The following is a 22,071-nucleotide window of genomic DNA, read 5'->3' as shown; positions in this document are numbered from 1 at the left end:
AGGAGACAGTTTATACAAGTCGTACTCACACTCAAACGCTGTTGTCGTTGCATCTGGCAGAACTTGACCGATGACATCCTAAAATGTAAAGAAGAATTAGCTATGTATCATGTGGGAAATCATAGAATGGTTTGGATTGGAAGGGAACTTGAAGCTCTTCCAGTTCCAGCCCCCTGTCACAGGCAGGGACACCTTCCACTAGAGCAGCTTGCTCCAAGCCCTGTCCAACCTGGCTTTGAACAGTACCAGGAATGGGGCAGTCACAGCTTCTCTGGGCACCCTGTGCCAGCGCCTCAGCACCCTCACAGGGAAGAACTCCTTCCTAATGTCTGATCTATGAGATGATTTAGAATAATCACCCCTAGCTGCAGGCTGAAGTCTTAACAGGCCTGCTACTCACCACTGCCCCAAAGTTACAAACTTTTTAGCACACAACACAGATCAGTATAAATCACAGTGCTCTCCTCCTTCCTCTCCATGCTACCTTGAGAAAGAACTGCTTTCTTTTCAAATAACTCAATCATCCTTGCAAACGAGTCAGTGTTGTCTGGTTTTACAGTTTAAAGAATCGATTTTGTCCGTAGGTTATAAAAAACGTACACCTAACTCATCCGAGTCAGTCATAAAAACACGTTTATGAGTGGCTTTTTATTTAAGAAAGCATGTTTTCTCTCAGTCCTGCTCACATCACCCCAATGCCTCCTCTCCATCTCCCAACTGCCCTGGTCCTCCCTTCCACTGCAAGATACCATCACAGAGCTCCATCTCCTGACCTGAGAGTAGGTCAACAAACAGCTCTGGGTGGGCTCAGGGCTGCCACTGTGAATTAAAACAGCAGCAGTGAGACCTCGTGAGGTTTTGTTGCTTTCACTCCACAATGGCCCTGGGAAGCGGTGGGACCCAGCAAAGGGGAAATGGACCTTGCAAAGCAGCACCGTGCCTCTGCTCCACACAAGTTGGAAAGTTGGGAGGGCTCTTTGTCATTCTCAATCAGAATTTAAACTTAGAATGCACGTACTAAGATTAAAACACATTGATTAAAACACCCAAAGAAGTGAATGCACAAACCTTGAAGACAACCTCCAAACAACTCATACACAAGCCCATCACAAAATATACCAAACACTTACAAGTGTTACACATCTCTGATCCAAACCAGCACTTTTCTGTACCACTAAACCAAGAGGAGAAGAGTCATTTGGGGTTTTTTTTAGCCTTTCCACACTGCATTTACTCAAAATTCAGTGAAAAATCACTGCTCAGACTGAAGTCATCCCGAGCTCCCAGTGCATGTGCTGCTGTCAGCCTTTGCTAGGCTGCAATATGTCATGTCAGGGCACGGCATAAATGCACAGCATGGTTTGCTCCTTCCTGCTGCCTGACTTCCCATGTCAGACAATCTCTCCACTGACAGTGTCACCGAGTGATTAGAAATTAATGAACAACCATATTTATTGTGGTACATGCACTGTGAGCATCTCAGGGCGCTGAGCACCCCCCGCATCAGAGCTTTAGTGATCACTGTCCTGTCACTTTTGTTTTTGCTATTTTTGCTTTTAGTCTAAAACCAGGAAATTAAACATTCTGCGCAACGTTGAAGAGCCGCAATTAATAAAATGAGAAAGCAGCAAAAGCAACCTAAAGATTTCCACAGAGCTAAGTGAAGCATAGCTAAGTGAAGTATTTCTACAACTTTTTCACCCTTTCCTTTTAGATGTTAAATTACATGCTGTTGATTCACTTTAAACTCTTAATGGCATACAAAAGAGAAAATATTTTCAATATAGCTACCTAATTATATAGACTGTGAATTTAAGGAGATTAAAAAAAAAAGCAAAACACCCCCAAACATTGCCATGTTAACAAAAATTCCTCTATTTAAATACTTCTCCAAGGCTTGACAGCTCTGTCAGTCCTCTGTCAAAAGCCAGCCAAGCTACACCCTCTGCTCCTCGCAGGAAATTTAAGTCTTGCCCAACTGTACTGTGAACTGATTCTTCCTAAATCCACTTAGTTAAACATTGAAAATTCCTCAGCAAACACACCTTAATCCTATTAGATTTAAGCCCCTTGTAAAATGTTCTTATGTGGGCACACAGATGCTTCCATTTAAAAATTGTTATCAGAAAAGGAGCCCAGCTAGGGCATTCAAACTGTATGTAAAAGGTGTGTAAGCACAGCACTGAGACAGGTCTGACAGTCCCAAATGCCTGCTAGGGAAGCTCCAAGACTCCCAAAGCTGTGACAGCACTGGAAGAGATGGTAAAATCTTGTTCTGCCCCTATTCAGAACAACTGTTCGTGTACACTTGGACTTCTTTAAAATGAGTACTAACCAAGTACATGAATTTAAGAACCATGCACCATAACTCTGTCTTACAGTACATAAAGAGTTGAAAAGAAAACCCTACCAACAGCCAGAAAAAAAAAACTTGGTCTGGTCAGCTTTAAATACTTGTATTAAATCAACACATCTGAGGAAAACTATCCCTGCAGGAAGTGGGAGGGAGGGAAATCACACCCTTATTCTGTAGTTACCGTAGCATTTTCATCAGCTACGTAAGACTTCCCTGCTCAAACCTCCAGCAGAACCTCTCGGTGACCCAAGCTTAAAGGATTATGCTAAATTTCATTAGATTATGCACATGTGATGATTTTCTACTATCACAACAGAGATCCCAAACAATGAAATACAACCTGCAGACATTGTTCAAGCAGGCTCACATACACAAGAGCTTCTATTTTATCTCACAAAACTGAAAAGCCTCTAATAAAGAGGGGAAAACTGAGGAAGCAGCTGAAATCTGGTCCCTGGAAGAGCCGTGGAGAACTTCTCTCTGGGGTGAGGAAGCAGAAAACACGGAAGCACTGCTTTAAATGACAGGGTAAATATTGACGCTGTGGCTCAACACTCCTGTTTCAGTTAAAACTTGTGTTATCTCAGTATGACATCATGAGGTTACCCTGAATTAACACCAAGTGCTTCAACACCCCACTGACAGCCAGAGCAAACAAATCCAGACAGCCTGATGAAAAAAAAATAAGCTTATTGTAATTCATTTAGTGATGCCTTAAAAATAAATCTAGTTACTGGTAACTCACAGCTCTGCAAAGCTGACATACACAGAGCATATTTAAAGTGACATTATGAAGAACAGCTCTTAGCACCCAGTTTAAGAGAGTAATCAAGAAAATGCTTAAGCTAAAGCATACAAGTAGAGCTGCTTCCACGGGTCAAGCACCATCCTACAGCGTTGAGGCCAAGCACCAGCAGCTACCAGCAGGTATCAGGCTTTCCAGCTGAATACCTGCTACACCATTTAGTATCTGTAAAGGCTCCTCCAAGAGACAGAATCAGAGCAGCTGAAAATTAAGAAATGTGTCATTTAGTGTGCAAGGCACCCTGAGCATCAGACTCCTCACTCTAACATGGTACACTATGGGTACGGACAGGGTATTTGGGGATTCTATACCACAGCTTCTTGTCTGGAAAAGGAAGATGGAAATAGTCTTGCATGACAGCATGAAACGCTGCAAAGATACACATGGCTCTTCACACTGCTGGGATTTAGTTAAATTAACTATAATCGTGATTAAAAAAATATCTTGCTGGTATCAGATAATGTTATGGGGCTTTCTTAATACAAAGCAGACCATGGCACCTACCTCAGAAGGGTGATGCCAGATATATCCAGCTTCTCTGGGCACCCTGTACCAGCACCTCGGCACCCTCACAGGGAAGAACTTCTGCCTAAGAGCTCATCTGAGTCTCCCCTCTGGCAGGTTAAAGCCATTCCCCCATGTCATGTCCCTACAGGCCCTTGGCCAAAGCCCCTCTCCAGGTTTCTTGTAACCCTTAAGGCACTGGGAGCTGCTCTAAGTTCCCCTTGGAGGCTTCTCTTCTCCAGGCTGAACTAGCCCAGCTCTCTCGGCCTGTCTCCAGAGCAAAGCTGCTCCAGTCTTCTTCAAGTGATGGCCTTGAGACAATTCAGACCTTATTAAACTTCTTTTTTCTCTAAAGATTTCACAGTGCACAAGAGAGAGTTTTTGACACAAAAATGGCAATCATCCAAGGATGCTACTGCACAGATCTGCTCCCAGATGAACACTGCTGTAACACCCTTCATCCCCACATCCGAGATGTTCACTGATGAAGAACAGTGAAGAGCACACATGGCCACTTCGCTGGTGCAGTTCACCATAGCGCTCTGCTCTGCTAAATAAAGCAACTGTGTAAGGATAGGCTCCTCTCTTCAGCAGCTGTGCTTTGCTGGGGTAGAACTGCCTGCAGCACAGGCCCTGGACACCGACCACAATGACTCTTAGAAGCACTTCAGGTATCAAGGGCCCTGCCAGGATCTTCCCAGCATGCTGGAGACAATTACTCAAACTCCTCACAGCAGGGCTTCTCACTAGACCAGAGCTCAGTACTTTGCCCTGATACAACTAACAAATCAACGCAGGTGAAGCCTATTGGTTGGTGCTACTTCAACAGCAGTAACACTGCACTTCTGCTTGAGACCTCGCTCCAAAAGGCACTCTGCCTTTTAGCATTATATTGCAACTGAACACACAAGGCTTATTTTAACTTCAGGTCAAAAAGGCATCAGCTGCAACATGATGGAGTAGCTATAGGAGCTACAACAGAAGCTGCAGGTGCAATCTCACATGTAAGATATGGTCCAGCCACTGAGTTACAGCTGTGCTGCCTGAAGCCCTCTCTGGCCTTCAATACAGGTCCTCATTCCTGCACCTCCAGGGCTAGCACCACAGTAGGGTCAGAGGCTCAGAGCAAACTACAGGCTCCGATTCCAACTGCTTCTGCAGTTTAAGCTTCAACAGCACTTCTTTTCAACATACTTGTTAAACAGACTACAGAGCTCTGGTTTGAGGCCCACATACCCCCAGCTATCTTTAAGCTGAAACAACAAGGATGACAACTAAATAGCAACATGGTTTTGCAAAGCCATGCTTTCAATCTGACAACACTTCCCTATTTACTTTTAAGTAATACAACCAAACTTAAGTGTCCAATACTTCTAAAATGCCACAGGATAGTCCAAGCATCTGGGATTATTTCACTTTATTGGGAGATAAACGGAAAACATGAAGCAGAATATGGAGTAAACCTGGCTGAGATTCACACCCCTTGTCTTTGAAGGGGAGCTCCAAGGGGAACTGCCCCAAAATCCCACTGATCTGTCACAAGTTCTCCTCCTCCATCTATAGAAAGTCTTGGATAATGCTAAACATTAGGAAGAACAAAACCTGAAACATCTGCCATCTGCTCCAGTTACCTCTGCTATCTCCCATAGGCCCAACATCAAACATTTTCCAGCAAATCAATCCGTTAGGGCACAGTCTTCAGCAGAGATGTGTTACATAGGGAAGATAAAGGCATCCTGAAGAAAGTTAAGTATGAGCTGCACACAAGGAGGAGAGTTTTCTGGGGGCTAAGGATAAAGTTAAAAAGAAACAGTAGTGTAATAAGTATCCATTACCACTTCTGAGTAAACAGAGTATCCCCGTATACTAGATGTGCACGTGGGGAGAAAACAAGGCAGGCAGGGGTTGAAGGCAGTCCAGGGCAAAGGAGATGCAACAAACCTAGAGCACCAAAAGCAAGAGCAGCTATAGCCCAGGTGCAGAACACACAGATACCGTGCCAGGGAGGCACTAATTTCCAAAGAACCACTTTTTAAATCACTGTAAAAGCGCTGCTTTTGACCACCCTGTCACGCCAAGACGCCGAGATGCCGCACTCCTGGCATCCCCAGGCCCCTGGTTTCTTGCAGTCCCTTTCCCATTACAACTTTCAGGCGCAGACAGGAGACAGCAAACACCCCGTCCCCGAATAAACCACCACCACCTTCGCCCCCCAGGCAGGGAGTTTGTCTCCACTTTCCCCACCGGCTCCTGGTCATCGTTCCCGGAGCCGCGGACCCCGCTCCCCCCGGGCTCTGGCTGGGACTCACCAGCACGTCCCTGAAGAGCAGCTGAGGCGCCGAGTGCACGGTCCAGTCGACGGCCCCGCCGTCAGGGATCTTGATGCGGATCACCAGCGCCTGGCTCTCCATGGCGCGGGAGGGACCGCAGAGCAGCCAGAGCATCCCCGCCCCGGCGGGCTCACATGCTACGGCTGGCCCGGGGCTGCCGAGCCGAGCGGGGCCGAGCGTGCCCCGCCCCGCCTGCCCGCAGGAAGGGGCCCCTGCCCCGGAACCAAAACGGAGGGACCCGGAGGAGGGAACCGCCAGGAGGAGGAAGGGGAAGGAAGAGGAAAGGGAGCCGGCGCCATGTTGAGGGGAGGAGGAAGCTCTCAGTCCGTGGCCCGCCCCGGGGGCGAGCGGGAATGGCCCTGGAAAGTGGCAGGCAGCGCTTAGGATTTCTTTTCCCCCTATTACACCTTCTACTTTTAGCAGGAAAACCGCTTTTGAGACAGAAAAATCACATGGAGTCAGGCTCGGACTTTACATAAATTGTGCGAAGTCCCCAGTACCGCCGCTCTTCAGAACTCAAGAGGAGTGAACTGGGGCCTCCTGAGCGCTTCCTGAAGAACTCCGAGGGCTTGTGCGTTCAGGTTATTCAGCTGGCACACAAAAACACGTACCCAAACATAAACCTGTGCCACGGCCACCTTGTACAGTCTATCTTTGGTGCAAGGTCCCTGTGCTGGCACTTGCTGTCAGACTGCAAAGCAAACGAGTAACTGGGCAGTGGGAACAGCATCACACCACCCTCCGCTCACTACTGTCATATCCAAACATCCCTATTAACGTGCTTTAAGCAGTTTTGCCAGTAGTTGTCACATACTTCCCTCTTTTTCCAAATTACATAATCCTTGCCTTAAGTATCTGCTATACCAACATCCATCTTAAAGCACAGCTCTGATGAAAGAAAATCCCTGTTAAAAGCTACGTCCAGCACCCTCTGCAGCAGCAAAGAACGGTTCGAGTGTGACAGCTCTGTAATCTCCACACTGTGATCACAAGCCATGACAGACTATGTTCAGCTTTTTAAGAAAGCTTTTTGCCTGTCAGAAGTTAGAGGGAAGGATCTCTGATCCGTAAGCACAAAACCTCCCAGTTCTTTGTAGCAGAAGAGCATTCATCTCAATTGCAGGTGATCAATGCATACGTTTTACCACAATCTCTCGCATCATATATGACAAACTGGACTACTTGAGTTACAGTATTGGGGGGGGGGGGATAAATAGGGGAGGTGTATTTGATTTAATCCCTGAAACATCTTCAAGCTTTCTTAAAAAATTCTATTTTGTTTGAGCTTTAGGAAGAAAAAAAATCTTTCAATGGCCATTAGCAGGGATAAATCCTCTCTCTGTTCACTAACTTTATAATTTAGTTCCTACATTAGAAATTAATAGAACCTCAACTCCTAAGTATCTGAGGGATTGGTGCTGCCCACACAGCCATCTTTCTGTTCAAATGAACCCTTTACCTGCAGTCCCTGTGTACCTCTCAGTCATGTTCATTTCAATCAGATTCATTTTCTATTAAATTTTCAAGAATAGGGTACAAAATCATAGGAGTTCTATAGAACTGCAATTTTTCTAAAATGTCTTTTTCATTTACAAGACTATGGGGAAAACCAACTCAATTTGATACATTTGCATAAATATTATGTAGATTTTCCAGGGCTAATCATAACCTTAATCCCCCATTCTGATTCGTGTTGATGCAGCTGTAATCAAACTTCAAGGTTTTCTACATCTTAAGAAGTACAGCACATCAAGCACATGTTTCTTGGTACAGGTTTGGGTTTGCCACTTATTTGAAGCCCGTGTTTCATAGGAAACTTTCATTCTAACTACACTACCATTTCAAACAAATAGTTAATAGTTATTTCCGCATCCTGCAGCATTTCTGCTATGAGAACAGAACTTCACCAAAATTTCTTATATTTTATCTCAGTGTTGGAGAGAAAATCTGTGTGGCAAGAATATGGGTATTTTTTAATAGTATCATAAAATACTGTTAAAGTTCAATATTTGACTGCTCCAAGAATCTCATCATTGAAGGTTTCCAACACAGGAAATACAAGAATTCCAGAAAGCCACAGGAAAAAACAATGAAGCAGTGGGATTTTCCCCACTAACCCCAGATGACACGCTGCCAGCAAGAAATACGCGTGCATTTCCTATTTATAATTACGTATCCAAAGTTATTGTCTATCCACAATGCAATAACATTCAAAATCTGCAAAGGAACAATATATCTGTTCTTTAATTACAGGAGGATCATGAAGCCCATGACTTCTATAAATTCTGTTTTTATTTGCATGGGGGAAATATCCTCCATCAGTGTCACAGACCTCCAGGCTGGCTTTATGCTACAGGCACAAGAACGTCTGTCTCACTGCAGTCTGCTGCTGCTCTCTACTGCTTCCCACTGTGGCTAGAGAGGACAGAGGAGGTGTATTTTCTTTCTGGCCACAGAAAGAAATGTTTGTTTTCAAGGAAAAGCAGAATGCTGATGCAGAAGAAGACTAAAATTATTAGATTTGCCATGCTGCAGAATCCCGTGGGAGTATCGGTGAGAGGGATGGAAAAAGCGCTGTTCCCACTGACTGCCTGGAACGGGATTATCATGATAATTTGCAAGGCTCTCAAAAAGTAGGGAAATAAGTTATTACTTGTTTCCCTCTCTAATTCCCACTGTAAAACCAGTTCTCTAACACAAGTCATTTTCTATCTTTTCACTGCCACAGATATCATGTAATGAAGTTTTAAGTCCCTCTACCAGAACTCTGTAAAAGAGAGGAAAGAATCAGCTGACTCCCCAGCCCTGTTCTTGAATATTCCCATTTCAGGACCTGTATCTAGGAGGTTTTCCTTGCCATTGGTGGAGGGGTGCACGTGCTCAACCTCAGGATCATGCTGATGCAGGTGAAAAATGCAATTTTAATTTCATTACTGGTAGAATTTGCCCAGCTATGACATAGGATTGGTAGACATTTACTATGTAACAGACTGAACAGCATTTGTTAACTACCTGTGCCAAATGTTATTCAACATTTTAACTATTAAAATGCTTTGGAATAGTGTATTACCAGCAACGTACTCTCTGACATGTAATTCAGATACAGTATTTAAACCAGACTTAGAGGAATCAGAACCTAAATGCCGGTCCTTGGTTCACCAAGTTCAGTTTATCATCTCTGCTTCCTCCCTGTACTAGTTTCTAGATAGCTATTATAAATAACAAAGGAAAAGCTCTTCATTTCCTAGAGAAAATGGCACCTGATCATTGCTTTAACAGCATAAATTCTCTATGTTGATAAAATAACATATCAGGGTGAAATTCACCTTTATTACCTTCTCATATCTTCCGATAACCTGCGAGTGCAGCAAACTGAATTCCCTTAGGCTTATGAAAGAAGTAGGTCAGCAGTGCCCAGGCTTTCTAAGCAAATTCTCCTCTAAAATGCATCTCCTTGGAAAGAATCACCCATTGTACCAGCTTCACTAATACCTGTATAGATCAAGATCCCTCCAAACCTGCAGTGAACCTTGCAGAACTAGCTGTCTTCTTTCCGTGTGTCTCCCTACTACCCTGTGCAGTCACTGTGCATGGGCTTAGACCAAATCCCAAGAAATAAAATGATCTTACTTTCAGTTTGGTGGGAGCAGAATCTGGCCTCAAGTAGATCTTTTAAAACTCTTTCTCGTAGTAAACTCATCTTGAACTGAATAAAGAACCCAAACAACAGTACACTTGATTACGGCTGAATTATTAATTGTTTAGTTCTTGCTTTAAATCATGACCAGATTTTGAAATAAGCAGATTAGAAGCATGGTGTATGTATATTTGAAAAGCTAAATGTGATACACTGTTACTGGAAAATTACAACACAAACTATACCAGTTGGATTGAGCAAAAATGCCTGGGTCTCATTAATGCTGTTACTGTACCCCATCAGACCAGCTTCAGGGGCTGCATAATTGTTTTTCTGTCAACCTATAAATTCTTGAGTAACAACAAAATTATTGTGATTTTTCTTACTAAATAATTCATATATCATAAAGCATGTACATAACCAGGCCCATGAATCACTAAGCACGTAGCAATTTTATCTCATGGCATTTCTTCTTGCAAGAATAAGAACAGTTTTGACTTTGTAATACATCATCTCGTTCAAAAATTTCAAGCGTTCTTTAAAAGTTGTCTGCCTTGAAATTTACATTTTGGACTTTAAAGTTTTTTTGATCAGAATTTTTTTGTCTGAAGGATTGCTTTTAATCATGTTTTACAGTTTTAATTCTATTAGGATTATTAATAGCACTGAAAGTAATAAATTGATTTTATGATGAACTAGAACAGGACTCATAAACTGTGCTTAAAGTGATGCAATTGCTATTAAAAATCACACTAAGCCATGTGTATTCTACCTTCCCAAGCAAACAGCAACCATAATGCATCCAAGCTGGCTAAAGTATAACACGGCATTCCATCATTTCAAACCTTAGTGGCTTCCACTGTATTTTTTTTTTAAAGGCTGAATTGATCCATATTTGAGTTTTCTGTTAAGACAACACAAAAAATGTTAACAATCTGGATCATTTATAACTTGACAAAATCATCTCTTAAAGGCTGCTGCAGAGAGCTCTCATGCTACATGGACATCATTACTTTCTACAAAAACATTGCAGTGCGTTTACTAGCACATTATGATGGATTAGCATAAGTAATTAAGGTTAAACTACACTCATCTATGAGTAATAAATATTTGGTGATACATTAGCCCTCTTTACTTCAGCTGTATTTATTCACATACTAATTCAGAGAGGTCAGTAATTGACATCAGGTATCCAATCATTAATGCAAATTTTGATGTTCTACTGCACACATGCTTTATTTAAAAGACTTAAATGCAATCACAGTTATAACATCTTAAGTCTTTCCAGAAATAAAAAAAATCCTTTAAATAAACTTGGAGTATTTTAGTCACTGTTTTTAGTTTACATTCCCATTCATTCTTATTCTATATTCCCCTTGCTGCAATTCCCCAAAGCTGCCACTTTTTCTTAGGTGTATTTAAACCATACAGCCCCAGAAAGTATAGCATGACATCTACTTCCATAATACCTATATTTTGGGATTAAATCATGACAACTCTCAGAATTAATAACTTACTTTTCTGCACTGAACATGATTAAGGAGTTACAGCAAAAGCTAATTTAAATTAAATGGCCAGAGTAAATAATCATGAAGCAAAATCTCCTTTGTTTCAGGCAAAGTTGGTCTAAACCAAAGGCCTAAGGGCATACAACTATTAAGAAATACTTAAATTCCATTCAATAATAATGTGCATCAGGGAGGCCTATAATGACAGTTTGCAGAGAGATTTAGACATCAAGGATCTTTTTACTGCTATTAGATTATTCTAGGGGACTATTTAGTCAACTCACAGTTTTCTACTCAGTTTTTCTTGCCTATAGAATGATTCCAATCTATTCTGTTTCATCAGAAAATTTAAATTTGTCCATAACAAAGGGCAGGGACAATTTTGAAGGCTGGAAGAGTGAACTCTGGGTTCCTGTTCCACTCTTGCAGAAAGCATTACTACTGGAAGGAGTATCCATAGGTTTCAGAGTACTTACAGCCGAAAAGTACCAGGCTGCAGCAAGGAGCTTCTTAAAACCCGACCTTTTTTTGCTCATTCTCAGCCCCACTCTAGGTATCCTTTCTACCAAATCCATCCAGGAAAGAAAAACTGAATAGCCTTTCTCTCTGTTGATGAGTAATTAACCCCCCTTCCTACTCTACCAAGTTGGAACTGCTTTGCATTAAGTAGGCGATACCAGCCCCATAACAGCTCAAAAAGGACTGAGTTCTCTCAGATGACTGACTCAGATTAAGGCTGAGGTTATGGATATCATTACTGTTTCACATAATTTCAGATTCGTATGTTCACTGAGCACACGGGAGCATGGCAAGCATAAACACAGGCACCGGGTAGCTCCAACTTGCATACCAGCACAGGTACTTCACACTGTCAGGCAGTTCTGTTGTTGCTGTGCTTCACTGGAGTCTGAGAAACTGAGATCTGCTCATGCCTGCCAACTTCTGTAGGCAGAGTAAGCACAAATAGGTAAAACCAGAGTAAGCACTAATATGCAAAAACAAAGATCAAAGAAAAAAAAAACAAAAAGGTTCTACCTAATGCTGCTACACGCTCAGAATTACAGTAGGTCAACACACGAAGCTGAGGATGGATGAGACTTCAGTCAAGGAAAGGTCAGTTGGTTCCAGGTTTCTTGGAAAACCGGAGAAAAGCACTGGATATTGCTCCAGGGAAGATCAAGAAGGAGAAGTCACAGCAACTTATTTCTGAGATAATGTGAGAGTACTAATCTTAAACAATTGGGAAGATCAATCCTTACTAGTCTCTAAATATAACTTTCATTTAAATTGGAAAAAAGTTAAAAACTTCATGTTGAAACTGTGCCCACCTGAATGTTAGCAAGCAGTATATTTTCTAGTGACAAAAGGAGTGCTATTATATATTAAAAACTGATATTTAAAAACAGTGAGCTGCTGGAACATGTTTGCATTACTTCAGTAAAACAAACATAGAAACACCCACATTATCACAATTTGGAAGAAGAGAATACCAGAAAACAGTATTTCTTGGGTACTGTCGTAAGTGCTACGCAGTCTCTAGCGAAACATTTACCACACATACAAAAAGGTATAAAAGTGAAATATAGTAATTAAGACCTGGGCTTTATCGATTGTGTGGCTTAAGTAATTTTTCACCACAAACGTAAGATTTAATAAGTAGTTAAAGATCCTGACTTGGCTGCAGTCATTAGCATGTAATTGAACTGGTAAAAAAGATCAGTTAAACCTATGTTGATTACCACCTTATCTTTGAAAGGCAATTAAGGACCTCAATCATTGCAACAAGATTTGATTGTGCAGCCTCTATTGGACATTGATCTTTCAGCAAAGCGCAGTTACATTTTCCATTAATTTACAGTAACACAGTTTAACTGGGATACCTGAGACCACTGACCTGGGTAAGATGTAATGCTAAGCACTCGTTTAGGTTAAGATGCCCTCAGTAGTCATTATTGTTTAAAAAGACTGCTACAAGAAGTGGCTACCTGATCCTCTGGGCTTAGGCTAAGGTTTCATTAATCTGAAGTAGTTGTTAAGTGAGGTGAAACAAAGCTCCCTGCCTTTTTATGTCATCTCTCGTTTAAACATCATTCTTGAATACAGTGAAGAGATAATTAAGACAAGACTTACAAGATAAACTGCACTTCATTTCACATGGAAGGGGTGCAGAGCAAATCTGCAAGAAGTTAGAAGGGTCATTTTATGCTTCATCTATAGAAAAATAGGTGTCAACATTAGTGTGTTTCATACACAACACATGCATAGTATAATACATACAAAAAGGAGGGTGCTAGTTAGAACAATTAACAGAGGAATTAACAAAGCCTGGTTCCCTACAAGTCTGCCTTTTGAAGCAATGGGGTTCCAACACAACCCAAAAGGCCATTACAGGCAAGAGTCAGGTGCTGTGCATGTGCAATTAAGGCACCTTTGAACAACCACACTGCCAGCAGCTCAGCTTTAAAGCCCACTTCAGGGCCACTCTTCAGTTCCTTTGGACTGCTTCACAACAGAAGACCCAGCTCTCCTCATATCCAGTGTCCCTTCAGGGGCTGGCTGCCACAAGACAGGAGTTCATGGGGATTAGAGAGGTAAAGATGAAAGGTTCAGCTCAGAACAACAGACAGGGTGCTCATCCTTGCTTGCCCTTCCCATGTTCCCCTGAGGCTTACAGAAATATTTGAGACAAGACAGCACTGATCTCCTTGAATCTTTTTGGCCCTCAACATTTCCATCTTGTGTTCAGGCCAAAACTTAAGATAGACGATTAAAAGAAATACTCACTAAGTATTTATAGCAAAAAGAGACGGCCAGATGAAGTATTTTACCTTTGGTTGAAGACAAGCAAGTAGGTTTACATTCATACTTGAAAATTATTTTTGTCATGATTTAGTAACTCAAGCATTAGCCCTTATAAATAGCATATTTTCCCTCTTAAGGTCTGTAACAGGTCACATACAAGCCTTAATGAAATGAAGGAATGATACTATATTTGCACTCTGCCCTCAGACATCTTCTAGTTCATCCTTTAGCATGATCAACTTCATAAGAGCAAGAGGTCTATTGATTTTCATGTAATACAAGAAAATATTACATTTGCTTAATTGTTACACAGTGAGATCATTGAACAAGAAATCAAGTCTCTATTTAATGCTGCAAGCAGCACAGAATTGCAGGGATCAATAGGGTAGTTTGTCAGAGATGTTCTCTAAGGAGACTTGCCCATCACTGTATGGACAAGGAGTCATGTTGCCTGCATTTATCGAAAAATAGGTAAGCAAAGTCAGCAGTACACATTATCAGAAATCAAACAAGCTGCAGCGAGTGGAGGTGCAACTCCAATGAAGAGCGGTATTTATAGTCTAGTAATTAAAAACCATTTTATCAACCCTGCATAGAGACTAAACCTTTACAGCGAAGTATTGACCAGGTCCATGGCAATGAATGATAATATCTGACTTTAACTTATGAGCTGCAGTTATTTAACTTCATCCAATACAGAGAAAATCAGTTCTAGAAAGATACTAACACTAATTTTTATTATTAACAACGCTTCTTGTGATACCATCTCTTCAGCTTTAAGACCCATTTACCTCATGTCAAGAGTATGCTCCAGAATTAAACAGAAGAGTGCCAGCACTTCTATGATTAAAATGTTATTTAGTGTTGCTTTAGAAAAACCACATGTATTGCTTCATTAAGTGGCAAACAATTCCATTATCTAGAATTAAGTAAAAAAGTGTTTAAATGAAATTATACTGTAGCTGTAGCTTGATGATAATTTATTTAGGAATGTGGATTCCTCTCCATCCCCAGTACCCACCCATTTTACATTTATCTTGCTACTTATGACAACTGAATAATCAACTTATGTCACCAGATGTGGGAGTTGGAACAGACAGCAGTTTTCACTGGCACTAACACTAGACATAATCCTGTAATACACCCTGTACAGGTGTTTCCATTGTTTGAACTTACTATCCAATAATTCCACATTTCCACCATCCAAACAGTTCCCTAAAAGCTTTTTCTTTGGTTCCATCTGAATGTAAGTCATCCCATTATCATATGTGCATGTTACAGCTGTGCTCAGTTACAGCTGGAGAAAATCAGCTATTCTGCACTGAAAAAACAAGGCAGAACTCTTCTGATTCTCCTTTATTAATGAAAAATAGCACTTTGTAAATTAGCACAGAGGTCAATCTTCTAGATTACTTAGGGTCTGTTACTTACCTATAAAGAAGTAACAATAAATATATATAAAGCATATACATATAAAATAAACATATATATAAAGTATATAAAGCAACAACAGAAAAAGCAGGTATCTGGAGTTCAAGAATTGCAAAAGATACAAACATAAACCATATTTTAGATATTTTATTTAAATATTACTTGAAGAAGTATGATACAGCCATTTGTAACTTCTTTGGGTGGTATTTTTCCAGTCTTCCAGGCAACTGTGACTAGTAAGTGCAATGGTTTCATCCAGACACTTGCAGCTATGACAATTAATGCATCATGAAACATCCAGTCAAGAGTCTAAACCTGAGCAGCTTCATCTTTTCAGAGTAATTCTGAAAAGGCCTAATGTATTCACAGTTTCCTTCCCACATGCTACATTTCAGTTCTCTAAGTTGGTAGGTGTATTGCTTTAAATTAGCACAATTTGTTCAGCAGCACTAGTCACTGACTTCCATAAATTCTAACACCCTTAGAAATATTAATTCTTCTACCAAGGCTTCTACTTTTTCAGCTTTACTAACCTCTGCAAAAATAAATCTCTTCTGACCAAGAAGTCCATGCAGCTTCCTGAAGGCAGGATGTTAAGTCAAGAAATCCACTGTAAAAAAAACAGTTGCCTTCAGTTGTCTTTAGTCAAAGGGAACAGATATTTGTAGCAGCTCTAACACAGAAACCCACCAGAGGACAGGTACTTGAGGGTGTGATTTCAGTACATTGCGCCTTCATCTTCTTTATTTAGAAAATAAATAGTAACTGGGCCATGACTTGTGTGAACAGTCTCTGTGACACTGACAAACAGCCAGGAGCCAATTCCATACAGTAAAGTCGGGATGCCTAAGAAAAGACAAAAACACATTACATACAGAGAAGCCAGGAAAATTAAACCCACCAATTAATAGTGTTGATGATTCCAAAATGAAATTAGAAAGAAAGTATTCCTCCAAAACCTGCCTTATCCACATTTTGCTTTTACTGAAATGTTTACAAGCAGCTATCAGTACATAATACTCTTTAAGCGTAAAAGAATCAGGAAGTAGCTTAAGAAAAGCAGCAATTCACAGAAATTAATAGAAAAAGAAAATGGGAGGACAGCAGCATGACATAAGCGGAACATGGTCATGTATATAGCCTGATTTCTACTGATTACAAAAAATATATATGGAAATACTAAAACCCAAACTCTCTGGACAGCCACTCAGTTAACCAGTTCAGGCTTTCTCACGTGTGAAAGCAGAGATACGAAGGAAAATAGGCAGCAACTTCACATGATCAACATGAAGCTGCTCTTGGGAAAATCAATTCAGTAGTTAACACTACCAACTCCAACAAAACTGGAATGAGTAGGAAGGCCTATATATAAAAAGTACCATTTTTTTAGCACTGTCAAGTCACCCATCTGTTACAGACAACAATATTTTACTTAATATAGGGGGAAAAAACACAGATGGATTTAGGCCCCAAATTCAGCACAGAAACACTGAATTTAATGTGCTTAAAGTTACTCAAGTGCTCAAGCTAGATTCTCAGGTGAAAGAGGTGACTTTTCACATGTTCACCAATCATTTAACTACGAAACACTCAGGGTAACTATAGGAAAGATGGGGCAGATAAAACGTCTGTGTGGAAGGGAAAATAAAATCAGATTTAAAGCTGTTATTAATAAAACAATCTTTGTGATCTTCTAAGTCTGTAAAGATCAGGAAATTATGATTAGTGGGCATATTTTAGAAAAAAGCCACTAAAAACTTTTAAAGTGAATGAAAATTTATTTTTTAATGAAATATTAAAACTCATAGAATTAATTATGCCACTGTCGCTGCTAGCATTTAAGTACGCAGTGTATGCACAGGTAAAGTGTTGAATACTATCTATAGCTATTTTTATATTAATAATGTACTAAGAGTACATTTTTATTTATAAGCCTTTATATTGCTCAGCACTTCAGGGGTCCAGGCCCACATGAAAGCTGGATGTCAGGTGCAAAGATTCGCTCAGGCACTCTCTCAGAAACAGTTTCCCTTCAGCTGGCGCTCGTGTATTTGCTTAGAGGCGAGGATCTCACCCACGGTAAGAGAACATAGATCTGTATCTGGGTAATTATCCATCCCCGATGATGTCAGACGCCTCAATAACAGGACAGCGAAACGCGAACTCGGTAAAACCCCCGAGGAATGTTGATTTACACCGTTTCCTCACGCCGCCCGGTGCGGCCGCGGGGCCGGAGGTCGAGGCAGTCGCGGGGGGATCCCTCACCTCAGGGGAACGGAGCCGACCCGCAGGGCCCCGGCCCTCCCCAGCGAGCGCCGCTTTACCTCACCCCTTCCTGCCCCGCGCCTCAGGCGCCTCGCCCCTGCGCCCGCCTCAGCCGGCGGGGGAAGCTGAGGGGAGGCCGCCGGTCCCGGCCGGGCCGCTCCGCGCCTTACCGGCATTGAGGACCTTGAGGGCGTTGAAGGCGGCATTGTGCATGGCCAGGTCCTGCGGGGCGGCGCGGGAGCAGTGGTACTTGATGAAGGGGAAGCAGCCGGTGCGCAGAATGTGGTAGTTGGCGCCGTTCACCCGCCAGTTGAAGTTGGAGAGGCCGAACTGGTCGTTGCGGACGGCGCTGTACTTGACACAGTACGAGGTCCAGTGGGGCAGGCCGCGCTGCCGCAGGTGCTGGCTCAGCACCTCCGAGGCGGCGGGACGAGGCGCTGCCGCCCCCCGCCACAGCAGCAGCCCCACGACCGCTTCGTGCAGCCGCCTCAGCGCCAGCATCCCGCGGGGCTGGAGCCTCCCCCCCCCCGCCATTAACCACAGCAGCACCCACGGCCACGGCCCGCGCGCGTGCGCCACCTCAGCGCCTGCGCCCGGCTCGCCGGAGGGCGGGAAGGGGCAGCGGCGGCGGGGCTGGTGTGAGGGGAGGGCGGGCTCTGCGCTGCGGTGAACGGAGCCTCCCGGTGCGTCCTGCCCCGCACAGCCCGAGGGGAGCATCAGCAGCGGGAAGGGTACGTGAGGTCTCGTTACAGCGAGTTAAAATATCCCCGATTCCGGCAGTTATAGCATTAGGAATGGTTTTGTCTGCGGATCGTTTGCCGCTGGCACATCCGCGCGGCCACAGCGTCCACCAGGTTAACATACGCTGCATAAAAGCCACGCTAAACTGCATTAATTTTACTTGGTGGAATTTGCCACGTTAAAAATGGTTCTTTGCAAGCGTTAGACTCTTTCGAAGCAAAATATTTTAAGGTTATACCCAGTATTCCTCCCTGTGAGGGTGCTGAGGCGCTGGCACAGGGTGCCCATAGAAGCTGTGGCTGCCCCATCCCTGGCAGTGCTCAAGGCCAGGTTGGACACAGGGGCTTGGAGCAAGCTGCTCCAGTGGAAGGTGTCCCTGCCCGTGGCAGGGGTTGAAGCTGGAGGAGCTTTAAGGTCCTTTGAACCCAAACCATGCTATGTTTTCTCTAAATAAAAAGCAGGTTTCTGAACCATTAAACATTACATTAGAGGGAAAAAGTACAAAATTCTGTACAGAAAAACAGAGAAATGGGAACAGATTTTTTCCTTTTAATAATTGTGAGCAGTATCTCAAACTCAGCAATCTTAAACCATTGAGCTATGTAGTATGGATGTGCTAATCAATCAGTTACTACTCCACAATGTCCCGTGTTTATGTACTGCAGTGTACTACATGTGTATGGAACCAGTAATTATTAATCATTGCCAGTAACAAATTTGACTCAAATTCCCCTTCCTATAATTAATAGAGCATATAGTTAACTTTAATATCTTTCTTTATTAGTGGCAACAATAACTGAGGATAGAAAACTTGGAATTGGATACTGAGACCGTCTGTGGTGAAGGGCTGAGGTAACATACTTTAGAAGTAATATTCTGCTGTTTATTTCATGGTCAAAATTACCTCTTACAAACCTATTGCTATAAAGTGGGTATATGATAATTATTTTTATTCTTAAGTTATTTATTTCAAGATACTTTGCCGTTAACTTTGTGTTGCCTGTGGCAGCATAACCTCACACCTCTACTTCAAGCAAATGGAATGAAGTAGCATCTGTATTTACAACTGCAGAGCAAAACATTGCATACTTTTTAAAGTATGCAAGAATCATGACCAAACATCCTAAAGATGAGGTTGGAAGCATTACAAAGCATTCTTCCAAATGTCTTCTTTTAATAATGTTTGCGCAGTTCAGGCCTCTGTGTTCATTGCGTTCTGGTAGAGTTTGATCATTTTTACATCAAAATAGTCTCCTGAAATGCATATTCTTGTGATGTAACTAAAAACCAGTCTAGCTGTTCTTCAGTTGAGATGATATATTAAATTACATTCATAAAGGTTGTTGATGATTGTAGTTCCTTATCTTTAGTATCTGGTTGCTGTAACAAAATCTGTAGTCTAAACTGAAATGGAGAGGATCAGTGTATAGTAAGGGGGAGTACCTCTTAGGTGATTTGTTAATTGGGGATTGATGTTTTATTGTGACATTTTGCGGTGATGTTAGGTAATTACTGTGAAATGCTGAGTGCCAGGTTAGTCTTAAAATTCCAGAGATTTGTTACCTTAACCTAGATGGAAGGTGGTAAAATTCTCCTGATCCATCCCTCTGAATGAGGTACTGGAGATCTTTCAGGAAATGGGTAGGGTGAGTATTTCAGAAGACCTCCGGAAGTGGTTGTGCTGATGAACTATTTTGCTCTGTGCTCATTCTGAATATGGAAACTTGGGCTTAATGCCCACTCCCCTTTTTATTCTTGGGCAATTTCTGATGAGCAGCCATACCTGGGCCATATTTTATCTCTCCATTTCACACTTGCTCTGTTTTCTTCCCAGTCTAGATCATGCCCTGAAATTCAAACTGCAGCTCAAGGACCCTATTACTCCTTTAGTGAGCGGGAATAAATAATCCAGTTGTGTGAGCAAGGAATCATGACTATATCTAACTTTTTTTTTTTTTTAAAGATTGTAATTTCATTTTATATCTGCTGTATTGCTAAAAAAAAAAATACAATTTTGGCACCACCAGCATGACACTTGAATGTGAGAGACTGTAAAGCAGTTGCAATCCTTCCATGAGCTCAACACTCAGAAGTGTTAATAGTAATTAAAAACTTTTTTTCCCCCTCAAAATACATTTCACACTTTGCACGTACTGAGAAATCTCTCTCACCACAGGAACTTTCAGGTCACTTGTTTCCTGCAAAAACAGGTAGTTTTCTTTTGTCAGAATAGAACAAAACATAAGGAAGTGCAGGTTTCGTTTACTCCTAGGACACTACAGTCTATTAAGTGCCAGTAAACTAATGAGCCTCTCAGACCTTATGTTGTTCTGGCTTAGATCAAGGCTTAATTTTCCTTAACCCTTACAAAACTAGCTGCCTCCTAGGCTGGTACTCCTGAGCTCTCCCGTGCCTCCTTGTCCCCTAGGATATTGCTTCTGCTAAGCAAACTGGGGAGTTCCATAGCTTGGGCGCGAGACTGGGTGAGGAATCTATCTACAAAGAGCTGCTTAGCAGTAAAACGAGAGACTGCTTTATAAATGCTTCAACATACTTTTCTGCAGCCCCTCAAAGTAGAACAGAGAATAAATATATCTTATCTTTTAGAAGATCTAATAAGCATATATACTATCCTTTTTAGTGCATTATTTCTTGTCAAGCAAGAGATTATTACCTATACCACAGCCCAAAATAACCTGTTACTTTCATTTCTAACCATAAAGAATAGACACTTCCAGGAAGTTCATTCACTGTTTAAATCTCCTGTTAGAAAAATCTGTGGGTGCTGGAATACTTAAACCCAAGACTGTATTGAGATTACATGTAAGAATGGAACAAAATCAAGAATTAAACAAAAATACTTTTGGAGTTTTATCTGGAACAGGGATCAGCATTTATGCAAGCATTCTCACTGCAATAATTACTTCTGCGATCAAAGCAGAAGAGAAGAACATTAACACGAAAGATTATTTATGAAGGTAACAGATCAAAGACCTCGGCACCAACAAACCTGGGTGCTGATCTGCAACTGCTTGGTCACATTCATTGTTTGTCTTAAAAACTGGTTTTGCCTGAGCTTTTTGGGAAGTAATCTCAAAGATAGCTGACATGCTTGGACAGCAGTATCCATCCAGTGGATAAAATGTACTCTCCATAGTAAAATTAACAGTGTTGTCTGTTGGGATATGAGAGATGTGGTGGATGATTTTACAAATGTACCCGTAGTCCTTTAACATAACAGTGCACAGAAACGATGACAAAAAAAACTCACCAGTGTCTGAAATACAGGATCTACCTGATGGACAGATGGATCTGTAAAGTCATGGTACATTGGGAATCTTAGTACAAGTATGGTCCCTGTCATTTTTTTATCAGCTCTGTTCCCAGGCCGAGAGTCAAAACACAGTGCTGCACCAGCTACTGAGGAGAAAAAATGACTGCTACTGCTAAACCCAGGACAGTCCCTTCACACTCCACTGTTTAACTAGTGCTATTACTAGTATTTCTGATAATTTGAAAAATGAACATGAAAAAATGCTTCAAGAATCTGTAGATAACAAAAGAAATAGTGAAAGAGAATATGGACAATCAGTTCTAAAGAGGAATCTTGGTTATAGGCTTACTGCTACGATGGCATTTAAGTGTATGTATAGGCAGAACAACACTGGACCTATTTTCATGTTAGAGTCTGT

The 22,071-nt window shown here is 41.8% G+C and overlaps 2 protein-coding genes across 5 annotated transcripts in view; both read right to left on the bottom strand.

The window, feature by feature from the left end:
• Nucleotides 1-6,232, bottom strand: part of MAP2K5 (mitogen-activated protein kinase kinase 5) — a 120,712-nt gene extending 114,480 nt beyond the window's left edge. The window contains exons 1-2 of one of the 3 annotated variants that reach the window (XM_062642751.1): nt 5,975-6,232; nt 30-78 (exon numbers count right to left, since the gene is read on the bottom strand). In XM_062642751.1, coding sequence (XP_062498735.1) covers nt 30-78; nt 5,975-6,109 — 184 coding nt within the window. In that variant the 5' untranslated portion in view covers nt 6,110-6,232. The remainder of the gene's footprint in view (nt 1-29; nt 79-5,974) is intronic. The other 2 variants (XM_062642753.1, XM_062642752.1) reach the window with 2 other exon arrangements.
• Nucleotides 6,233-15,505: 9,273 nt separating this feature from the next.
• CUNH15orf61 (chromosome unknown C15orf61 homolog) lies at nt 15,506-18,219 on the bottom strand. 2 transcript variants are annotated; one of them, XM_062642586.1, is made up of 3 exons: nt 17,809-18,219; nt 16,064-16,219; nt 15,506-15,983 (listed from the first exon to the last, which is right to left on the bottom strand). In XM_062642586.1, the coding sequence occupies exons 1-2, from the start codon at nt 18,170-18,172 to the stop codon at nt 16,092-16,094; spliced, it is 492 nt and encodes a 163-aa protein (XP_062498570.1). In that variant the 5' UTR covers nt 18,173-18,219; the 3' UTR covers nt 15,506-15,983; nt 16,064-16,091. The 2 variants fall into 2 exon arrangements, with proteins under 2 accessions (XP_062498570.1, XP_062498569.1); XM_062642585.1 differs by having other exon boundaries at nt 15,506-16,219; nt 17,809-18,218.
• Nucleotides 18,220-22,071: the final 3,852 nt, after the last annotated feature.

Source organism: Pezoporus occidentalis, unplaced genomic scaffold (assembly GCF_034315485.1).
Source record: "Pezoporus occidentalis ecotype Australia unplaced genomic scaffold, CSIRO_AGI_Poc_V1 ctg72, whole genome shotgun sequence".
Lineage (NCBI taxonomy): Eukaryota > Metazoa > Chordata > Aves > Psittaciformes > Psittacidae > Pezoporus > Pezoporus occidentalis.
Note: the sequence above shows the minus strand (reverse complement) of the source record. Positions and strands in the feature narration are given on the sequence as shown.